The 14,995-nt window shown below is 37.0% G+C and overlaps 7 protein-coding genes across 8 annotated transcripts in view; 5 read left to right on the forward strand and 2 right to left on the reverse strand.

Annotated features, from left to right (window-relative positions):
• Positions 1–519: 519 nt before the first annotated feature.
• Positions 520–1,719, reverse strand: LOC100631770 (ribonuclease P protein subunit p29-like). Its single transcript, XM_003383753.3, has 6 exons — positions 1,632–1,719; positions 1,310–1,509; positions 1,188–1,262; positions 989–1,050; positions 836–937; positions 520–729 (listed from the first exon to the last, which is right to left on the reverse strand). The coding sequence occupies exons 1-6, from the start codon at positions 1,701–1,703 to the stop codon at positions 590–592; spliced, it is 651 nt and encodes a 216-aa protein (XP_003383801.2). The 5' UTR covers positions 1,704–1,719; the 3' UTR covers positions 520–589.
• Positions 1,720–1,724: 5 nt separating this feature from the next.
• Positions 1,725–2,706, forward strand: LOC100632021 (DNA replication complex GINS protein PSF3-like). The gene is made up of 4 exons (XM_003383755.2): positions 1,725–1,987; positions 2,038–2,235; positions 2,314–2,436; positions 2,543–2,706. The coding sequence occupies exons 1-4, from the start codon at positions 1,736–1,738 to the stop codon at positions 2,636–2,638; spliced, it is 669 nt and encodes a 222-aa protein (XP_003383803.1). The 5' UTR covers positions 1,725–1,735; the 3' UTR covers positions 2,639–2,706.
• LOC100631895 (tetratricopeptide repeat protein 5-like) lies at positions 2,615–5,251 on the reverse strand. Its single transcript, XM_011411611.2, has 10 exons — positions 5,157–5,251; positions 4,980–5,112; positions 4,671–4,879; positions 3,999–4,056; positions 3,856–3,945; positions 3,722–3,813; positions 3,583–3,636; positions 3,201–3,529; positions 2,983–3,121; positions 2,615–2,860 (listed from the first exon to the last, which is right to left on the reverse strand). The coding sequence occupies exons 1-10, from the start codon at positions 5,217–5,219 to the stop codon at positions 2,744–2,746; spliced, it is 1,284 nt and encodes a 427-aa protein (XP_011409913.1). The 5' UTR covers positions 5,220–5,251; the 3' UTR covers positions 2,615–2,743.
• LOC100632146 (uncharacterized) lies at positions 5,236–7,346 on the forward strand. Of its 2 annotated transcripts, XM_020008770.1 has the most exons (14): positions 5,236–5,304; positions 5,350–5,416; positions 5,470–5,582; positions 5,637–5,769; positions 5,827–5,981; positions 6,086–6,177; positions 6,231–6,289; positions 6,350–6,425; positions 6,474–6,606; positions 6,670–6,767; positions 6,817–6,949; positions 7,003–7,064; positions 7,140–7,199; positions 7,245–7,346. In XM_020008770.1, exons 1-14 carry the CDS (start codon positions 5,283–5,285, stop codon positions 7,308–7,310), a joined length of 1,269 nt encoding a protein of 422 aa, XP_019864329.1. In that variant the 5' UTR covers positions 5,236–5,282; the 3' UTR covers positions 7,311–7,346. The 2 variants fall into 2 exon arrangements, with proteins under 2 accessions (XP_019864329.1, XP_019864330.1); XM_020008771.1 differs by lacking the exons at positions 5,236–5,304; positions 5,350–5,416 and having other exon boundaries at positions 5,494–5,582; positions 5,623–5,769.
• A 34-nt stretch (positions 7,347–7,380) lies between these two features.
• On the forward strand, positions 7,381–10,859 carry LOC100640864 (nuclear receptor coactivator 5-like). Its single transcript, XM_020008768.1, has 8 exons — positions 7,381–7,552; positions 7,613–7,772; positions 7,823–8,012; positions 8,229–8,396; positions 8,897–9,193; positions 9,586–9,788; positions 10,244–10,489; positions 10,576–10,859. Exons 1-8 carry the CDS (start codon positions 7,424–7,426, stop codon positions 10,779–10,781), a joined length of 1,599 nt encoding a protein of 532 aa, XP_019864327.1. The 5' UTR covers positions 7,381–7,423; the 3' UTR covers positions 10,782–10,859.
• A 78-nt stretch (positions 10,860–10,937) lies between these two features.
• Positions 10,938–12,735, forward strand: LOC100640986 (mitochondrial inner membrane protein OXA1L-like). Its single transcript, XM_003383825.2, has 5 exons — positions 10,938–11,650; positions 11,698–11,862; positions 11,907–12,011; positions 12,093–12,306; positions 12,530–12,735. Exons 1-5 carry the CDS (start codon positions 10,982–10,984, stop codon positions 12,652–12,654), a joined length of 1,278 nt encoding a protein of 425 aa, XP_003383873.1. The 5' UTR covers positions 10,938–10,981; the 3' UTR covers positions 12,655–12,735.
• Positions 12,736–14,542: 1,807 nt separating this feature from the next.
• The window catches only part of LOC100641113 (uncharacterized), a 4,235-nt gene continuing 3,782 nt past the window's right edge, over positions 14,543–14,995 (forward strand). Inside the window, 3 exon segments of the mRNA XM_020008767.1 lie at positions 14,543–14,667; positions 14,715–14,759; positions 14,806–14,995. The exon segment at positions 14,806–14,995 is cut by the window's right edge and continues 170 nt beyond it. Of these exon segments, the coding sequence (XP_019864326.1) occupies positions 14,568–14,667; positions 14,715–14,759; positions 14,806–14,995 (335 nt within the window). The 5' untranslated portion in view covers positions 14,543–14,567.

Genomic DNA, 14,995 nt, shown 5'->3' on the forward strand with positions numbered 1-14,995 from the left:
GATTAGAAATATTGTTTGGTATCATTCTCTTGGGAAACCTGATAGTCTCCTTGTCAGCCAGTAGCTTGAGTGTCGTTGAAATTGTAGCCAGCATATCAGTTAGTTGTGGAGGAGTGTTGTGTTGCATCATATTAGGCTATCATGTATACATTGGTCTTAGTCGAAATCACTCCATAAGGAAACTACTGAGAAAGAAATGTTTTAACTTTCAGACAAAGGATGAGCATTATGAGTCTTTGCCTCCACTTATTGAGGAAAACAGAGAAGCAGTAAAGTATTAGCTTTGTGTCTGGATAGACTTGTAATAGTTATAATTTCACACGTAATAATAATAATATATACATTATAGCAATTTCACAAGCATTAGTACTAGATTCAGTTTATAATAAATAAACTTAATAATTATTATTATTACCTCCCTCTTTTTTCTTCCCTTTCTCTCTTTTTCCTTCAGTTTTCTTGTCATTTTTTTGTTCTTCCTCCATCTCTTTCCTCCCACCCTTTGGCTTTGTTGGTTCATTTTTTTTCTTTGTTTGTGTTTCCATTATTTTGTGCTTATAATAATAATAACTGTATTGGTTTATTTTGACTAAAATAGTTCATGAAAAAACTTGTCTTTGTACTTTTTTGATGATCTATCACTAGCCCTATATCTGAGCTGATTACCATATAAGGTGAACTGATGATCCTTTACTTTGAACTGGAACACACTGTGCGCCTTTGGAATTGCTACAAAATAAAATAAAATTATTGCTACTTTACTAGCAGCAAAAAGCAAAAATCAAATTCTCTTTCAAATCAGCTCATAATGAACTATTATCAGTGAAGAACATACTTGGCATCTTGTCTTTGTCATTAATTAGTTTGAATGTGTTCTGTGTTTCTTGTATTACAATGCCTTCAATTCCAATATGACCCTGACATCTTGATCCTACCACTACAATACAATAACACTGTGTGACTATTAGACATCATTTTACTCATTTACCTTTCAAATAACATCCATGATAGTCAGCCTTGAGGACCTTAAGAGACAGTTGCTTGCAGTTACTATAATAAAGAGATAAAAATAAGTAAAAATCAAAAGATACTATAGTATGCAGGAAAAGCAACAGCATAAATCGAAGTATTCATGAGTCTTTCAAGAATTGACACCTTCTCTTTGCTATTAAATATAATTATTTCACCTTTTAGGATGTGGTTTTAACAAGTCCAGCATGTAACTTTTCCACAGTTCATTCAATGGCTTGTATAAAGAATATCTAATAAGAAGATGAAAAGGGAGCAGGTATCATACACTACAGCTCACTTCTGCTCTAGTGTCTTTAGTCCTAATTGTTTCTTTTCTCTTGAGGTAAGTGGTTTGATTTTACCCGAACTCCCTTTACTAAGTTTTGCAGGTTTCCTTGCTGGCTCCATTACAACTGATTGGTATATCATAGTCGATTCATCGTCAGCGTATCTTTTAAGAAAGGATTCAACATAGCCTTGTGGATCACCACAGGTACTCTACAGAGAAATAATCCACCATTTAATATATTTTTTGCATAAATAGGAAAGCACAGGATTATAATACTAAAATAATTCTACAGCTAGATATATTTTTACTTTATTTTATTTTAAAAACATGCCTCTTTTAGCTCTAATTCCTCTTCCAATTCATTCCATATTTTCTCCTTTATTGGGAGGTAAGCAGCAGCCATTTTCCACCTTTATTTGAGGCGGGTCTTACAAAATGTCTGGAACTTCTAGTCAAACTTTAAGCTTCACTAAACCTTCTCCCTCTCTCCCAGCCGGGACAGGAGAAGACTACTGGTCACTAGATGACTTTATCTCCAGCAAAGAAAGGATCCCGTCCATGGTAGAAGAGAATATCTCCTTCCAGAGGCTGGGCCACATTTGTCCTCATACAAGAGAGGCCCACTTGCTATCTAAGACAAAACTGGACCTCCCACTCTGGCTTGCAAAATCCCTCAATAGAAAAGAGGTGCATAATGTCCTCATTTAAAGTAAAGGTGTATTGCAAATCATTTCTAGATGATATCCATAACGTTCCCCAAGGCTTACAAGGAGTCTATGAGGACAGCACTCTCTGCTGATCCTACTGTGATAGACCTTCATAGGAACGGTCCTTATTTCTACTCAGTCGGTCTGTCATTATTGCAGTTTAAACTGGACAAGGACAGGGACAAGGATGAAGAGGAAAAGGAACGTCTTGCAAAAACCTTAATAGAAGTATATTACCATCATTATACACCATTATCATGTTAACTAGTGCAACTCTACAATATTGATTGTTAATTTATGCCATAGACATTTGTTAGACGTCTACGAGTGATCATGGACTCCTCCCACAATTATTATTGTGCCAATACGACTAACATGACAAACCAATTGGATGAATTGGAGAAATATCTCTTCTCTCTCGGACAAGAAGTGAGTGCAGTACTTGAGAAATGTAACAGCTGCACGATTAACTTGTTAATTATGTTGTATCTATAATCTTTGTGTGTATGTTTCATTATTATTGCTTTGTGTCTAGGCTCTTACGAAACAGATTCAGTACGAGAGAGGACACAATAAGATCATCATGGCCTCTTCTCTTACCAGCAACTCAAGGAAAAGGAAACGAAACTAAACTTTAATCACAAACATCAGTTTAACATCATCATCATATGATTATAATAATAACTGCATACAGTCCACATAAATTTTAAAATCACTCAATTAAGTGGAGAGGGTTTTAAGAGAAAGCAGTAACCTGAACCACGGAACTGCTCAGTTTATCAGACGATATCTTGTTAGAGTTGACCATTAGTGTCTGAGGATTGACACATCTTATGCTGTCGTACTCAACTTCCTACAAAGCAAAACATAAAAATAAACAAAACTTGTAATACAAATATAAAAATAAGTATATTTAGATTTTGCTAAATGAATCAGGCTCCAGAGTTATCATTTGTGATGTGTGTGTGACCTTACCAGTTCAGGAATACTAATGTGGGAAAGAGTTGGTTTTGGAATTGTTAATATGTCACCGACCGCGAACTGATAGTTATGTATCAAGTTGTATAATGTCAGACCAATACTGTCACCAGCAGAATCAATGATAACACAAGCACTGAATGGAGAGAGTGAGAGAAACACAATGGTAGTATACAGTATTTTAAAAGATTAATGTGCAGCTGTGTGTAACTTACATTGGTACTCTTTCATCAGTAGTGAAAGAACTAGCCACAGCTGCTATCAATACTCCACCGTCTTCAGTCTCACTCTCTTTTCCTTCCCTCAGTTCTCTAATGCTACAGACCTTGTTCTCCTTGTTAATGGCAGCTGCTACATTCTGCTGCAGCTGGGCCAGTCTCTTTGGCTTCAGTTTTCCTTTGGTCGCAATCAAACGATTAAAGTTTTGAAGGAAGCGCTTGAGAGAGGCCAGCTTTTGATGCGGTGTAGGCCAGCCTGGGTCAAATCTTTCAGATTGCTGCAAGTGATAAAGTCCGTCATTATACTTCTCCTCATACAACTGTAACTATACATATAAATTCAGAATTAGTATAACATTAATAAAATGCATATACTAACAGTAGCCATGTTGAAATGTAAGTCTGGATTATTTAAAGCAATAGGATCCTTCTCCTTATGGGAAATATAAAAAAGAGAAGAAATGCATAAAATAGAAGCAGTGACACGTATAGTCTTGCCCCGCCCCTACGACACCTACTGCTTGGGAATAAGCTGAGGTAGCTTGTTGTAGCATCTTTGGGTCAGCAGAAACTGAGAAGAACATTGCTAGGTACGCATTTCCTAAAATCACTGAGAGAAAGAGAGAAATGAGAAATGAACAAGATGGCATACTCCATGATATCCCATCTTTAACATCAACAGAAACAGCTTGCTTAGCTTTCTCCAAACTCTCGGCTATGTTCTTCTTTTTCTCCTTTTCATCTACAAAGGAATTCTCTCAAGTAAAATACTGGAATATCCTGAGGTGTACTGACCATTTCCAAGCTGGCGCAGCACCATGGAGAGGTTCCTAAGAGATTCTTTATTAAGTTCCTATTATTTAAATAAATATTCATTACAGAGGAAAGTATATAAACGAGACAGATTTATAAAAGTTTTCGTTTAAATCAGCTCTATTATAGTACAGAGTCTTCAGTAACTTTAAAAATTCATACAAAATCCAAACTTGATCAGAATCAGCTCAAACTTTCTACACAAGATAAGAACATGTATATGTATCAGGAAACATTATAAAAATGGGGAATTCTCTCCTTTTCATTTTTGGCGAAATTTGGCCAAAATTCCTGTACTATAGTACAGGGACTTTGACCCGATTTTGGAGTAACTTTAAAAATTTATAAAAAATCCAAATTTGATTGGAATCAGCTCAAACTGGCTACACAATATAAGAACATGTATATGCATCAGAAAATGTAATAAAAATAGAGAATTCTCTCCTAGACATTTTTGGCGAAATTTCGCCAAAGTCCCTGTACTATAGTACAGGGACTTTTGCCCAATTTTGGAGCAACTTTAAAAAACTCGTAAAAAATTCAATCTTGATCAGAATCAGCTCAAACTTGCTATACAACATAAGAACGTGTATATGTATCAGGAAAACAATAAAAATGGGAGAAACTTATCTACCTACATGTACATGTACATACATGATTCAGTGCTCCGCTGAAGCAATGGTGGGCCTGAGATACATTACCAATCTTCCAATAGCTCTCTCCTAGAGCATTCCAACCATCAACCAGGAGTGGGTTCTGTTTTACCGCCTGCGACAGCAAAACCTCGGCCTCTTTTGAATGCGAGGGAAGAACATTCAACGCTTTACCACGCAAATACTGATAAAGTGGGCGTGGTATTTTACCTAACAATTATATGATGCATAAAAGAAATCGTATAGCAATGGGTGTGGTTTTTAGTGACTAATTAATAATTGAGAAAAATATCTCAAAAAGGCTCGTTACCTTCTTTAAGTGATAGCAGCTTGAGTGTTTCCTCCATTTTATTTTTGACATCAGAATCCTTTTTGGTGGCATCTTCTATCTCATGAGTTTGAAAATAGCAGCGATTGAACTGGTACAAGTCCTCAACCAAAGCCTTTATAAATAATTGATAATTTAGGCTAATTTTAATTTGCATACTTTGGCTTCTTTCTCGTTCTCTTCTTCCAAATCATTTGCTTGCCTTTCCTTATTGTCCGCCATGTTTAAAAAAGTAGGCGTGGTTATTTTCTGGGTGGGGCTCGGTTTGCAAAAGTGCTAAAAATAATGTCAACAAACCCAACAAAAAGTGAGTTTTATTTGATCATAAATCATCATTATGGTCTTACTTCAGAGAAGGTACAGTCTCCTATTAACTACGAGAAACTGCAGGAGTTGTGCTTAAGAGCAAAGAGTGAAAGGTGATCAAATCTTGCATTAAACTAATCCATTCTGTTTCATTGCAAAACAATAGTAATCCTTTGAAACATGAGGACTTCATGAAAGAGTATCCTCTCCTTTTTGTATCCTCTGAACATAAAGAACCAAGGAAAAGATCAAGCACTTTATATAGCAGTAGACTTTCAAGTAACTGTTATACTCAGTACAAATAAGACATAAACTAAAGTATCACTCTTTTAGCTGCTAACAACAAACTGCCACAAGTAGAAAGACCTCGTTCAGTATCAGCATATGGTTGGAGAAGAGCGGATCAAATCCAAGAATTAATATTGAGAAATAGATTAAGAGGAATGGCAAATGTAGGACTAAAATAGTCAGTTTAAAACTTTTGATGCATCCAATTATTATGCATGACATTCCATTTTTATAGTCCTCCTTTCAGAGATGAAGAACAAGTCAAGAGACTTTCCTCACTTCTGTTGCATTTCCCCAAACTTTTGCCGCAAAGTCTGGACCCCTTAGTAAGGGAAAAGATTGCAACTTGGATTAGTGCAGAAAGAATCACTGAAAGAAAAGGAATTTCATGTATGAAAGAACTGCATCCTATACTTATTTCACAATGCATGCATAGCCCATAGATTTACTGTGTTAACATTACATGTATTGATTCTTTGCATTCAAATTTCTAGTGCCCAGAGAAGGAGGGCTGTACATTATTTTGAAAGGACGTGTACAAGAAACACTAAAAGACTCCAACACTGGAGAATATACGACAAACATAGTTAGTTACAAAAATGTAGCAATAAATGAATGTATACTTGTATTATGATATAGCTACGCATTGGAGAAGTCTTTGGTGAAATGAAAGAGATGGCTTATCCACCAAAACTAAGGTATCAATAGCATAATGAACAAGTAAATATTACTTATCTTAATTTAATTTAATCTTATAGCTATCCAACTTATGTTGGAGAAAAGAACTCCATTGTTTTAAGGGTGACATTAAATGACCTAACTCGAGCAAAAGAAGTAAGATGATAACCATTTTACTGTTTTTTGATTCATTGTGCTTTTTAGATGATAAAAGAAAGACAGCTGCATGTACATCTTCAATTTATTGAGACTAGTCCACTTCTGAAAACCTTTCCACTGCACATTCGCCAAAAACTTGCTATGAATATTCAGTGGAAGGAAATTCCAGCAAAAACAAGTTAGACTTCATAGCAGGAATCATGATTAAATTTAACACATTCACACTTGCAATTGTATACAGAGGTCTTAATAGAAGGCGAGCCAATTGTGCATTTGAGCGTCATTAAAGAAGGAAGGTGTAAAGTAACAAAAAGCACAACATGTTTGGCATTGGAAAAAGTATAAGGAAAAGAATGATTAATGCAAGGAAAGTATGTCATCATGATAGGTTTGTATTGGTGAGATTGGAGAGGGTGCATGCATTGGGGAATTAGTCATTGAAGGCTGTGAGATATCACCTTATACTGTCATATCAGTTGCTCCATTGCATGTTGGACAGATAACAGTCCAATGCATCAGAGGTTAGTCAATTTTATGATGATACTGCCATTTAAATCTACTAAATGCTTTATAGCTTTAGCAATGCAAGAATTACTGACTTCTGAGCAGCGATACTCTATTAATCTTCCATCAGAGGTAAGTGCATTTTGATAAATGATACTTTTAAACAGTTAGTGAATGCAATTGACGAGTCTTTGTTATTATTTTTAGGAGATCCTGCAGAAAATGTATGCAGAGAAGCAAATGAACAAGCAGTGGAACTCTTTAAAGGTATTAATTGAAATAATTGTATTGTTTTACTGTGTCATGTGATAGAAAACTATAATTGATGAAGTGTACAAGGAGAAACAGGGAGCAAGAACTAAAAGTGCTTTCAGTTGATAAAAATTTGTTAATAATTAATTATTTAATGGTCAATTAATTAATAAATGCTCTTACTGCGCATGCTCATTCTAAAATTCCACTGTTCCAGAGCTCACGTGTATCACTTTAAAATGGAGATCAGCACCTCGAGTGGTGCCGACAGATCTAAGATTTATGACAGAGACGGGACGAACACGTCCTCTGATGACCCCGAGATGATGCAGTCACGTATATTTATTGGAAATCTGAAGACCAATAAAGTAAAGATGCCTGTACTGGGGTTAATAATAGTAATGATAATGTATAATAAATATTGGTAGGTTACTCGTAAAAGTATTGAGAACCGGTTTTCGAAGTATGGTAAAATCCTTGGGGTCTCGTTACACAAGAGCTATGGGTTCGTCCAGTTTGAGACTAGGGATATAGCAAGGAAGGCAGTGAATGAAGAGAATAAGCAAGAGCTTCATGGAGTGAAAATGGGTACGACCCTACTAATTATATTAATTAAGAATACTCTAATTATGTTATAGATATATGCATAGCCACAGAGAGACGGAAGCCTGAAGAAAAGAGTGCTTTAAAGAAACGAGGTCGGTCCCGCTCCCCTCGGTCCTCCCGCTCAAGACGTGAGCGTAGGTCTCGTGATGATGACCTGATGGGACGTTACAACCGGTACTCCCCGCCCTCTAGAATGAGGGGACCTCTTCTTGACCCGTACAGGTAGACTGTGAGATGATGTTATTAAATTGAGTTGACATATTGCAAAATTTATGACTACATTAGTCAAAATTCCCTTGGGATTTGTTAAATTTGTGCTTCAGAAAAATTAAATTTTTGATTAATATTAAGCATCTCTTACCCATCTTGATGTTATACACATCTGTAGCTGACATATAGTATGCATGTGCTATCATTTTGTGTCCTTTTCTTATACAGGGACCCTTACATGGATCCATATATTGATGATCCTTATGATCCTTACCCTCCTCCAAGAGATATGTACGATCGGTTCCTTCCTTCTATGAGGCGAGACTATCTCTCTCCTCCCCCTCCTCCTTTTATGTCAGGAGATTACCCTCTCCCTCCGAGGAAGAGAAGAGATAGGTTAGACATTACATAATGTCCTCATTATGACCCTGTCCCTCTTATATTTCCCAGTGAAGCATGCTTCTTGAATTTGGCAAGCCTTATATGGGCATATGGCTTTTTGAGTAATTTTTAAAATTCATAAAAAATCCAAATTTGATTGGAATGAGCTCAAACTTTATATGCAACATAAGAACATGTATATGTATCAGGAAAAATTATAAAAATGGAGAATTCTCTCCTAGTCATTTTTGGTGAAATTTGGCCAAAATCCCTGTACTATAGTACAGGGACTTTGACCCGATTTTGGAGCAACTTTAAAAATTTGTAAAAAAATCCAAATTTGATTGGAATCAGCTCAAACTTTCTACACAGCATAAGAACATGTATGTGTATCAGGAAACATTATAAAAATGAAGAATTTTCTCTTAGCCATTTTTGGCGAAATACCCTGTACTATAGTACAGGCTCTTTGACCAGATTTTGGACGGACTTTAAAAGTTTGCTCTCTTCATTAGGTACATGTATGATGAGCCGTGGGACTATCCTCCTCCTCCTTTCAGAGAGAGAGACCTTCCTCCAAGGGAAAGGGACCTCCCTCCTAAGAGAGACCTGCCACCAAGAGAGCGAGCGTTGCTCCCTCCTCCTCCTCCTCTGAGGGAAAGAGAGGTTCCTCCTTTTAGAGAGAGGGACCTCCCTCACAGAGAAGGGCTTCCGCCGCGTCGTGGTGAAGACACAAAGCCATCTTTTGCTCCTCCCTCTGGTGATAAGAGTGTCCCTGAGGCTCAGATTATAATAGTTAATACTCATCAGAAGTAAGTGCATGTGTATATCTAGCCTCAACGTCTCCTTTTCTTTCGCTGATCTCATGAAATCTTTTACCAATTACATGCTTTGCGAATATGTACATGTATGTTACGTGATTATAGTGCATTGTTTTATAATTACAATATAGCAACGACATCATTATGAAAATTTTACTTTTTCAAATAACATTTTTACTGCACTACAAGAATGTATTATAGCTAGCTATTGTGCCTTTTTTTTTAACTGAATTTTTCTCATGGAAAGATGAATGCATATCTTTGTAAAGAATATCTTTTAGAGGCCTTTATTTTATGTTTTTTTTTTCACAAAAATTCCATTCTATTTTTTGTTAAAAGTCTTTAATCATTTTTAACAAGTTTGGTGTGTGCCTCACTTGTAGGGAATACGCTCAACTTGTCCGTGAGCGTATTGAGTCTCTTGGTCTCTCAGTGGAACCCCTTCACCTGAGTCCCACAGTATCACTGGCCGAGGCACTGGAGAACGCTGCAAGACGTGGTCTAATGTATACTGTCATCATAACGAGTCAACATGAGGCTCATCGCTCTGTCACTCTTACTATTCTACACGGGAGGAATCCACAAGGTTTTTACAAATGACAGGGTCCATTTTTCATTTTTTTTTTTAACTCCGCCTGTGCACTTTTTTGTGCACTTTTCAGCAGTGGGAAGGAGTGATGGTGATTTACCACTTTTAATTATAATTTCACACTTTTTTGGCAGCATTAAACTTTTCATTATATTTGTAATGTGAACAAAACTTTTTTTGTTTATAGCTTGAATTTTTTGAAGCCCAAAGTTTTTCAAATCTTAACAAAACTATATCAAAAAAGAAAGGACATCATTAAGTTATCATTAAGTTATATTCGTTAAATAACGAAATCTCCAAGTTGTGTCTAATTGCAATATTTACCTTAAAATGGGCCACAAAATTTTCTACCTAAGGCCTTTATGATTTTCCATACAAAGTCTGTCCTACGTAATGTCCTTCTTGAGTCCATAAATATTTAAATTATATTTATTGGTTTAATTTACTGCTAGAACACAAGAATATGCCTCTGGATGATGCGATTGGTTTGATCAACAGAGACTACAGTAGGCACTGTCAGAGCAGTGGTATCAACCCAAGAGGAGGGGAGTCCCTTGGAGGGGGCGGGGCCTCACTGATGGCTAAAGCAGCTGCTGGACACAACCTCTCCCCAGCCGAATTGAGCCAACTCATTTCATCATTGCAGCAGAAACAGCAGAGGGTAGGCGGGGCAGGAAGCATGGCTCAGAGACGAGATGGTCAGTACAATAACTGTATTGGTTTAATGCTTGTGTTAAGTGTTATGTTAATGACTTTATTCTTTCAGGCTTTCTCTCTTCCTTAGATACAATGGCTCCTCCTGCTGCTAATTCAAATGACATGCAACAGCAGCAGGCTGACCTTCAAGCTAAGATACTCTCTCTGTTGGGATCCAATGCCGTAGTACCTTCTGGTGGTGCTCCTGCCTCAAAGCCTCTTGGAGGAGTGGCGTCTCTTTTTGAGAGCTCAAGGTTTCCACAGAGTTCCTTTGGGGCCTCATCATTTCGCTAGAAGAGAGAGAGGGAGGAGCTGAAACAATGAATTCATTTTGTGACTCATTTGTCTATTATCTTATACCTGTAACTGTAACATTGGTCATTTTAATTTTATGGTGTGATTTTACAATTTTTGAGTTTTTCACCATAAAATCCTTGATTGTGTTTGCGTTCTAATTAATGCACACCACCAATATATTGTACACGTGAGGAAGTATGCTCGTCTTGTCTCTTCACAGAGTTCATCAGCTCGGAAGAATAAGACCTTATCGCACTCTGATAGCTTTATCTTCAGCCCCTCGGCTCCCTTGTAATGGTTCCGGCGCCACTGGACACCAGAGACTATTACACTTGTCTTCGGGTCGTTTCTCCTCTGAAGCAGTTGGTGGTAATCCCGCCTCGACCTCAGTACTATCATCAGTAGCTCACGCTGACGGGATAACAGAGACTTCTGCTAGAGCAAAATGGGCAGCAGATGCCAGCAGTATAGAGGAACCTCTGACCACGCCCATTGACATAGCAGGAACTCTTCCCCCTCAAGGGGAGCTAGCCAGTATAGGCCTGGGTGGGTATACTCCAGTGGGACTCGTTCAAAACTGTCTCGACTGGATACATTTGAACACCGGGCTCCCCTGGTGGGCCTCTATCGTCGTTGGTACTGTTATTCTAAGAAGCCTTATGTTGCCACTGGTCATCAAGCTGCAAGTGAATGCAGCTAGGTTGAATCAGATAAGACCTGAAACTGATGTTATAATGGCCAGGATGAAGGAATACCAGCAGATGGGAAATACGATACTCGCTGCTCAGGAGAATGCACGACTCCTGATGCTCTATCGCAAGCACAACTGTAACCCTGTCAAGATGATGATCATGCCTTTTCTACAGGTAAGCCTCTCGTTATTATTATTAATTTATTTATTTTTTATTTTAAGTTCCCAGTCTTTATTTCGTTCTTTATTGCTTTGCGTCGAATGGCACAAGCTCCTATAGAGTCAATGAAAGATGGCGGATTGTTTTGGTTCACTGATCTAACTCTCCCTGATCCTTACTATATACTACCAATAACCTCTTCTTTATTGTTCATGGCTAATATTGAGGTTATTATTATTATTATTGTTGTTATTATTTTTGTTATTATTAGTTAGGAGGTGAGGCAGGTGTCACTAATCCTCAGATGGAGAAGATGAAGTTGTTCTTCAGGATAATGTCTGTCGCTTTGGTGCCATTAACTGCCACCTTTCCAACTGTATGTCACCAACAATTTATAATACTAACAAGATTTATTTTGCATTTTAAAATAATAATTATTAAAATCTCCTCCTTCCAGGCTTTATTCATGTACTGGATAACAGCCTCCTTCTACTCAATGGGGCAGATATTAGTCCTTAAAGTCCCTGCCGTTCGTACAAGACTGGGCATACCCAACATTGTCAATGATCCATTTGCTACAGACAACTCTTTATTCAAGACAGAGGATAAAACTAGTACAACTAGTCAAAAGAAAAAGCCTTCTGAAGGAATGGTATCTTCCATTAGAAAAAGTAAGTACATGTATATAGAACCTGTTTTTATTATAGGAGAATCAATTGATTCTAAAGAATGTATTTGTCCCTAATAAAATGTAATGGTGACTAGGGTCTTTGGCAGATTATTTAGAAGTTTTTGCTGGATCAATTTATTATTATTATAGAGTTGGTCAAATGTCGAGCTGTTTACATCAGGAAATGTTTGATACTATCATTGTTATTCTGTATGTCTATGTAGGTATGAAGCAGTCCTCACTGATTGCTGAAGCAAAACAGAAGACTCATGTAGCAAAGAAGAAATACAACAAGCAACTGAAGGACAAGAACCCAAAACTGTATGACAAGCCACCTCATAAAAGATAAACAGCAATGACTGTGTATGTTTTATGTATTACATTAATTGTTGTCCATTATTTTGAAAGATGGCATTATAGCTAACCTTTACTTCCTGTGTCATTGATGTTGTATAGAGTGTGTGATAGTATGTAGATTCCTGCATTATTAAAAGTTATCAAATTTTTAATTTATAAACATCAAAAAGCAAGATACAAAAGGTTAGCTGTCTATTAAAACATATTTAAAAAGAATAATTGTGACTTTGTTCAAATTTAGCATTAGCAATAAAGCACACATTTAATATTCAAATCCTGTGAAGTTCTTTTTGAAGGTTACTCAGAAGAGATGTGTAATCTTTATTACGAATATTGCTGTGGAATTTTCCAACTATTTCCTTCCATTTGCTTTCGTCTTCTGCGGCAAAATATAAAAACATGACAACAGAAAAATGAACACAGTTGGTCTGGCCATAATGTAGAGGAGCCGCCATTTTGAATGTGAGCCCAATAAAACTTTCCATTTTTCTGATAACATCACCAGCAAACCTGTTTGTTGTCCATGTGTCACCAGCAACAACTGGAGAAAAGGAATAATTGATGCGAGTACCAAATGCCGTAGCCATGTCTTCATAAATATCAGTGAGATCATTAGCAAAGCTCAAATATATTCTATACTTTTCATCGTCATCTGCAACACCATGCATAACACAGTATTTGTACTGTTTAGTTTTACCATTGTTAAATTTTAATGTGATATCATTGTGAAAGCCAATTCCAGTGTGAATCCAATCATTTTTTTCTAGCAGGACTCCAATCCATATTATTTTAGAAGGACGAGGAACTGATACCCTTTTACCATTGAATTTTGCAGCCATTATTCCATCTGCTTCAAATTGGCCTCTTCTGCTCATAATATCTCGATCTACTTGAAGCATCACTGATGTGTCTTCCTTTTTAGATTCAGTTGATACAGTATCACCCATTGCTTCTGTTTGTTGCTGATTGTTTGCCCGACGCTTCTACTAAAGCTATGATAGTAATGCTCGTATATTTAGGAGTAACACAACTCAGCTTTTGGCATGCTAACTTGTGTACCTTTGGTGCATGTGAGTTGTTTCTAGTAAACAATTTTTACAATTATTGAATTCTTACGATCTGCCTCATTCAGTATAAGTTACCTCAGGCATCATTACATCAATAAGGCTGATGCATAGTAGAAATATTGATGACATTGTTTTAGTATTAGTATATATAGTTGAAATGCTGGCATAGTAAGTTTTCCAAAGCTTCACTTTTATGTTGATCTCATTTACACATGTAAACACTTGTAGATGTACCAGATATGAGACGCTTAAGATTATATTATATTAATGAATTACAAGCAGTGTCCCAAATACACACTGTCGTACAGGAGATTGCTTATAATCCTTGCAACAAGAGTTTTAGTCAGTTTATTCTGTTAAGTAGGTGAATTATTGAGGATAAAAACTAAGTAGCTGTTACTCCCTTATAAGGAAGGTAAGGCAGATTTCCAATTCTACTCTTGTTGCAAACTGAGATAGTAGAATCTCCTCTAATACAGCTACAGGTATTTGCATAGACCACTATGATGCAAACTGCCAAGTAGGTGGTAATGTGACCACACAATGCAAGACACACCTCAATTTAGATAGTCCCCTCTGAAGTTCATAGATTGGTTGAATTAGTTTGCAAGGTCTGTGCAATATCCATGGTGCAATTTGCTGTACCAGCACTCACCATAATGGGTGATGGTGAGTACACATAGCACACAGCTACTTTGCCAGCAAAAATCGAATGAATTGCCAAAATGCCTTGATGGCGCGGCGTACTTCCTCTCTAGCTCTCATGTGATCGCTACACGTATGTTGTTATTATTATTATTATTGTCTGCTGCCTCTAGCTCGAGAAGGTGCAGCTACCATGGATTTTATTGCTAATATTTTTGGCTTCAGTAGACAAGATAAAGTTCTTGAGGAGGTGTCACTTCGTGGGATTGCTACTTACATACAGAAATTAAATGGTGAGTCTCCACTAATAATTATTATTAATAATCATGAACCATGATAGGCAAAAAGAGCATTATTGTAATGACAGGAGCAGGAATATCAACAGGTTAGCTAATTTAATGGGTGACCAATCTCAACCAATCTATGTTTAGCTGCAGGCATTCCTGATTTCCGTACACCTGGGACTGGCCTTTATGACAACCTACAGCAGTACAACTTACCTAGTCCAAAGGCCATCTTCACCCTATCTTACTTTCGAGTATGCATATATGTACACATGGCATTCACTTTTTGTTGCTCTGTCTCTTCTGTGCTTTTTAGTACCATCCTGAACCATTTTTT

The sequence above is a fragment of the Amphimedon queenslandica genome, unplaced genomic scaffold (assembly GCF_000090795.2).
Source record: "Amphimedon queenslandica unplaced genomic scaffold, v1.1 AMPQUscaffold_13507, whole genome shotgun sequence".
Taxonomy (NCBI): Eukaryota; Metazoa; Porifera; class Demospongiae; order Haplosclerida; family Niphatidae; genus Amphimedon; species Amphimedon queenslandica.